Below are 6,913 nucleotides of genomic sequence, written 5' to 3' on the forward strand. Positions count from 1 at the left end.
TTTATTTCCTTTGAAAAATATAATATTATTTTTACCATTTCCTTACTGAATGTGCAACAGGATGCACATATACACATGCACATGGAAAAAGCCCATTTAATTTATGCACATGGCAACTTGGCTATTAACCTTAAATTTTATTTTCTAATTTCTCAATTACTCATGTTTTCAATTTTCTCATTGAAATTCTCATGTTATTAAAACTTCACATTCTCTCACTAAGATATACAGGCCAATAATAATAATATCTCAGCTACATTAGGATAAGGGAAGAGGGATCTTATAAATGGGCCAAAAAAGCACTCACTTTTCAAAGGGTGGAGACATCTCTTTGTAAGAACTAGATCAAATCACCAATCTTGAACATTAATACATAAAGATTCAATAGAAGCATTTATCTCCATTACTCTCAACTTGACAAGATCATCTTATTTATTTGCCTTTCATTTAAGATTTTAAAAAATGGACCTACAAAACCATAGCATCACTATGATTTATGTGAATTGTTAAGGTCAGCACTTGTTTGATGTTAGGACCTAAAGTGTGATGGGACACCTTTAGGTCCTCTTAAGTGGCTATCTTTAAAAGGCTTGATAATTTTTCACATCAATCTTTTCTATCCTTTTTTTTAATGCCTTAAATTTCATCACGAAACTATAGAATGATTAGATTTGATTTCCAATAAGATAATTATACAAACTCTATAACCTACATTCTTGGGGTAACAAAAACAAGACAAAAAAAAGGACAAAAACAAGCTTCAAGACAAGAGACACACATATTTTTTATGCCCTTCAATCAAAATCAAACTTCTATGATTCAAGAGCTCTTATTTTCAAACTTCTATGATTCAAGAGCTCTTATTTTCAAACTTCTATGATTTAGTGTTGTAATGAGTTCCATATCCCAAACATGGAGGATATGGTTTTAGAAGTATGTACTTACTCAATGGAGGATATGGTTTTAGAAGTATGTACTTACTCAATGCAGATTTGCATTGATAAAAATCCTAGGCATTATTAGAGGCATGGCCTTGAATGATTTTACATCATAACACACGCGTGTGCACGTGCACACACACACACATATACATATATATATGAGAGAGAGAGAAAGAGAGAGAGAGAGAGAGAGAGGAGTGGCGGCCAAAAAAGTATAATCCCTTTTTCAAAAAGTGGAGGTAGCTCTTTATAAAGGGGCTTCCAAAAAACAAAATGTTTTTTTTAAAATTGCATGATTATAGGAGGGGAAAAGGTAGGAAACCTTTTTGGAAATATGGTGAACGCTAATAAAGCCAATTTCTAGTACAATTACCAAAAAAAAAAAGCCACTCTAAAAAAACAAACCAAAGTTACGGAGCTCACATTTTGTGCTCTCAAGGTGAGTACTACAAACTCCACCTTTTAAGCAATTTGTGTTTGTTCTGTAACGTGACCCTCGCACTCTTCAATCTACCATAGTTTAACGTATGCTTCTAATAAATATTGCCACCTCAGCACACGTTAAATACGCACAGCAAAAAAGCCTGCGATATGCTGTGATGACAAAAGATAAATCATCATTTTCATTAAATTAAGAGGGGGATACAACCCTTAAGATACTTAAGGTTAAAGCTAATAAAGATGCAAGCTGCTAACAAAAAATAAAGAGGGGAATTCTAAAAAACACAGGTTTTTTTGGCTTCTAATCCAGTACTTCAAGAAGCTATCATTCTATGAGGTACTCTAGGTACACACACAAGACAAGTCACTATATTAGTTGCAGAGAATTAGTTTAAAAACAGCAATTTACCATTTTCTTTAAAGTACCTATCCTCTAGGTGTCATGCCTAGAGTGTGTGCATTATAAGTATAGGGCCACTTTGCCCAAAACAGTCAAATGCTATTAAATGTACACAGCCCAGTTAACTAGGCCGTGGGAAAAGGCCCTAAACTCTCCGTGTAATGTAAATTTTTCGTATTTAATAAATGCATTGTAACCTGAAATTCCTGCAATCTTGCAAGTTTTGGTATTTAATAAATGTATTGTAACCTGACATTCCTGCAATCTTGCAAGAACAACATATCATAAGCATTGAATGAAATTAGCCAACTTGTAACAACATCAGCCCTAATCACTTAAAAGCTTAAGCTCGTAATAAGCTTTTCTCCATGACTGTAATTCCGCGCGCAACACATGCAATTCAAATGAGACTCAGATCCACCCTTCAAAACGAGACGGCTTTACCATCTGTTTTGTTTGTGTAGCTGTATCCCATAGTGCCATTACCCCATGGTGAACCACTCATGGCATTCAAGGGGAAAACTTTCTAGGAGTTTTGTTAATTTTGTTCCTTCCCTGCTGGGATCCTTCTCCCTGCTTCTGAACTCCAGTCGCCTCCCCTTAGTCCTTCTCTCTAGTCTTCTTTCCTCTGGATTTGTCCTCAGTCGGCTCTTCCTGTCCCTTTTTTGTGTCCTTTCTTCAGGAAGAGTGTCCAATAAGAGATACGGCCACCTTCAAAGCTGAGAAAGCCCATGCTGGTAATCTACAAAGACATCGCTAACTACAATGCATGCCCTATTCAGAATCAGATGTTGAACAGAAACAGCAATTCCTTAACAGAACTAAAAATTCCTAGCTTGACAAAGAGCAAGTCTGAACAACGATCCAGAGCAGTGGTTAACGGGCCATATTAGCCCCTCGTCATGAGAGAGAGAAAAAAATCCGTTGGGCGACTAACAGTTCTAAGCCATTTGAATAGCTAACTGATATGATTATCATTATGCAAAGCATACAACTGCATGCTTACACTCAAGTACTAAAAGAAAGAACCAAAGGTCTCTTCTCAAAAAGCATCCTGTCTGTCAGGCATGCAGGATGTCAAGGGGTTAACCAGTGAGTAATAGCGTTCCAGTCGTGCCCTTCCTGCCAAGGCACTTTAATCATTGGTCTAATGAAACCCTGTATTACAGGGCTTTGATTACCATCTGCGAATGTGAGCTTAAATCATTGTTTGAGCAAATACATGCTCATGTCAGTAGGTGACCACATCGAATTCTAGAATATACACATCAGGCTTCGAGCCAAAGCTTCCATGACATATGCCTGGTATTTTTGAGGGAAAACCTGTAAGGGGTCCAGTAAATAAATGTTAAGAATTAAACATGCACTAATCCTGCTTTTGTACAAAAGCATCAACACGAAGTAAAGCCAGTTTGGCCTCCAATATGCTTTGTGAACCCAACCTCCCCCACCCGCAACCCCTTTCACCCACCCCCAAAATCCCCAAAAAGTAACAAATGAGAAAGCACTTACCAAGTTTCCCGACAGTTTTAGGAGTTGACTAGATAACAGATGCACCCCTTCAGTGGAGATTATCAGGGGTTTCCACTCTTTGTTTGACTAACATGTATTCGGTACAGCAATATCTTATACACTATGTCTCTGCACTTGGATACCAATGACCACTATACAGACACGAGACCAGTTGCCTGTCAACCTTGGGATTGAAATAGCAGCTAATAGCCTAATCCACCTGCTGTTCCAGTGATTAGATCCAATGGGGTTGAGGCCGGGTCAAGCTCCCAGCAGCCTTCCATTATCCCAGGTGCTTGTTCAGCCGTGAGATGGTGGGCTGGGACCTGATGTGAAAACCTTCTCAGATCCTGAGTGTAGATCCACTCTACATGCTCTTCCCCAGGCCTCCTTTGAAAGAGCGTTTTGAACCCATCAAGCTTGACAAGTTTAGAAACTTGCACACCTGCCTCATCATTGAAATTTGTAAGGACCTCCACCATTACATACCCAGTATTTCCATCTTTGATCTTCAAGTTGTCCCAGTCCTTGTATAAAGCCCATATATCCCCTTGCCGAGGGTAAATTTTAAAGCCTCCTCTTTGACCCTTCTCAAATCTCATCAGATGTGAGTATGTGTTGATATGCTCACTTATGAGTGCCTTCCCAAGTTTGAAATCCCCACATGTTATTGAGAAACCAGAATCTATCCATGCCAGTGTCTCATCTGAGGAGGACCGAGTCTCTAGCCAAGCAATTTGTATCTTGAATGGCTGAGATGAGAGAACCTTATTGACCCTTGCATAATATCGGGGCATTCCATCGTCATCATCATAAGCAGCCCATATTTGCCCTGCTGAGAAATGATTTTCTGTACGGTCCTTGTCAAACTCATAAAATTCTGCATCTGGCACAGTAATAGCATCATCAACCTCAGGCATTGAGTTCAAGTCCATGACAACTGCATGCTTGGCAGACTCGATGTTCACACATAAGGAAGTGCTTCCTTGCAAGGACCCTCCTGAAGAAGCCTTGGTTGCAGCACTTCTGCCCAAGTCCTGAGGTGGTTTTGAATTTCCTCTTTCTTTTGCCATGTCATGATCTCCGTCTCCTGCTACATATCTTCCATTGAACAAAATCTCCGAGTCTTCTTTTACCTTCTTAGCACAGGGTGGGTCCTCCTGTGTATCATTGTCAAGTGTGGCAGCAGTCCTCTTGCCCCTTGGCGATTTACGGCTTGCTAATGTAGGGCTTCCCACACCCACAGTTTTACTTTTATCAGAAGCATCGTGATTTTCTTGCAAGTCTGAGTTTTCTTTCCCTTGACCATTCAAATTACTAGACCCCGGTAATTCGGATAAGACAGCCTTGCCTGGGCTTGATGTTGGCCTGGATGCAGTCCCCTGGTCTGACTTTGACAGCTGACCCATGCCATCCACTGTCATCTTTGTTTCCTTCTCTGCTGATAGCTTCTCCCCAATCACCCCCTTTGATTTAGCTATTAGCCGATCAAAAACTTCCTTGGCATGGGCGGCAGCTTTGGCTTTAAGCTCCTCATTTGACCTCTTTTTCTGGCCCTTTTGCTTCTGCTCAGGGGGTTTCTTCCCTTGGACCTCTTGAGTTTTCTTTGACACCCTTGCTTGATCTTCTGGAATCTCCTTCTTGACCCTCACTTGGACTTCCGGAGTCTTCTTCCTCGTTCTCGCCAGGACCTCTGAAGTCTCTTTCTGTGCCCTATCATTCGGCATTGGGTGTACTGCAGGCCCTGCATTGACATTTCCAAAAGGGACATTTCCAAAAGGCGGCCATGGGAAACTATCATTCGGGAATGGGATCGGCTTGAATCCATTGGTATGAGCATCCATCCTGAAGCTGTGTTTCTCTTGGGGAGGTGGCCATAATACTGTTCCACTGACAGGCACAACCTCTTTAGCTGAGAATGGCTTGTAGCAGATGGGACAGCATAAGTTCTTGAATAAATAAATCCTTTGATACTCTAGTTGCATCTTGCATGATGGGCATGAAGTCCAGAAAGTCATTGTATTTGGCATGGGCGGCACAACCGGAGGTGGGGGGCGAGGGTTGGGAGGCGGTGGCGGAGGAGGTGGTGTGGCCTGAGCTTGTGCTTGCCGTTGAGGCTGTGGCACAAATGGGGGTGGATTAGGTGGAGGTGGTTTGCTTACATTGTTGAACACATTTGTGGCTTCCTTCTGATGAGAAACCCGAGCGCTATGTGGTGACATCTTGCCATGGCATCTCATGTCATAAGCTGCCTTTTTGTTTTTGTCAGATAGGACAGTCCAAGCTTCAGAGATGTGTTTGAAAGCAGCTTCAGCACCCACAGACTTGTTTTTATCAGGATGCAAGAGCAGTGCAAGCTTTCGGTACTGTTTTCTGATGGTACCATCATCAGCCATTGGATCAACCTGCAGGATGGCATACCAGTTGGTCTCGCCACCCTGCAGCTTGTTCTGTGCTACGATGTGAACATCCAGGACTGATAAGAACTGAGCGATCCCTTCCAGCTCAGGGAAAAGCTGCCTTGCTTTATGGGCAAACTTTCTAGCGCCAACAAAATCATGCTGCAGGAATTTATCCTCTGCTAACCCCTTTGATCTAAGAGCTTCATCTTTATTACACTCCATGCCTTTGTCACAACTTTCCCTGGGCTCTGCATACCAACATGCACATAAAAACCTAATTTGGTCACAAACAGAGAGCTGATTTAGCATGAAAAGGGCTGAAACAGGACGAGGGGGCAAAAGGGTAAAAAACCGACCCTAACCCTAGCCCTAAACGGACAGGAGCTTCCATTCTGTGGAAGCTGAAAAACCCTAGGCTGGAGAAACCAACCCTAAATGAGAGCGATCCAGTGAAAAATGGAGACATCAGAAGCCAAAACAGATCGGTAGGAGGTGGAGAAAAACTTACACATTCGGAAAGCTTGCGATGCAGCCGGAAAATCAAGCGGAATGGGAGTCTCGGCGATGAACACGCGGTGCAAAGCAAGCCTTTTCAGCAGGCCATCGCCATACCCAGTTTGCTCTCTGGGTAGAAAAAACCTAAAAGGAGGCTACCACCTCCATAGCCATTTCGCTCTTTCTGAGGAAAAAAACCTAACAGGAGGCCATCGCCATAGCAAGAAAGCTAGCTCGCAGGTCTCCAAATGTCCCGCAGAAAAAACTGCAAAAAGTGCTTTGATTGAACACCCCACGAAGACGACAACAAAGCTGCTCTACTCCGCCCATCCACTGTGACCATCCAGTGTGAACCCAAAATCCTTAATCAGCGCTTAATGTCTTTATTAATCTCTTTTTTGTCATTAATATAAATGCTCGTCTTTTTTGGCCATCATTACTATAAAATAAACCCTCTACCCTTTTGATTTTTTTTAAGGAAATGTCTTGCCAGACAAGGCCATTGTAAATTTTGCTTGTCTTGTGTTATTCCTCATCTTTGGTCCGAACCAGGTAGCAGGTGCATACAATCAACTGTATTAAAAAGAGATCCGATGTGTCATGCCAACTCACGGACGATGTTTGTTAATGTTCATCTAGCATCCCTGAGACAAACCACTTTGTTTTTAACAAGCCAAATAGAGAATTATGCCAGTTTTTAATATTTCACAACTTCTATAAAT

At 41.7% G+C, this 6,913-nt stretch overlaps 1 protein-coding gene across 1 annotated transcript; it reads right to left on the reverse strand.

Moving 5' to 3' along the window:
• Window positions 1-2,573: 2,573 nt before the first annotated feature.
• LOC147625248 (uncharacterized) lies at window positions 2,574-6,528 on the reverse strand. Its single transcript, XM_086818524.1, has 3 exons — window positions 6,205-6,528; window positions 3,295-5,944; window positions 2,574-3,105 (listed from the first exon to the last, which is right to left on the reverse strand). Exon 2 carries the CDS (start codon window positions 5,916-5,918, stop codon window positions 3,498-3,500), a length of 2,421 nt encoding a protein of 806 aa, XP_086674650.1. The 5' UTR covers window positions 5,919-5,944; window positions 6,205-6,528; the 3' UTR covers window positions 2,574-3,105; window positions 3,295-3,497.
• Between the last annotated feature and the right edge of the window lie 385 nt (window positions 6,529-6,913).

Source organism: Cibotium barometz, chromosome 24 (genome assembly GCF_041138505.1).
Source record: "Cibotium barometz isolate CiBa-2024 chromosome 24, ASM4113850v1, whole genome shotgun sequence".
NCBI lineage: Eukaryota > Viridiplantae > Streptophyta > Polypodiopsida > Cyatheales > Cibotiaceae > Cibotium > Cibotium barometz.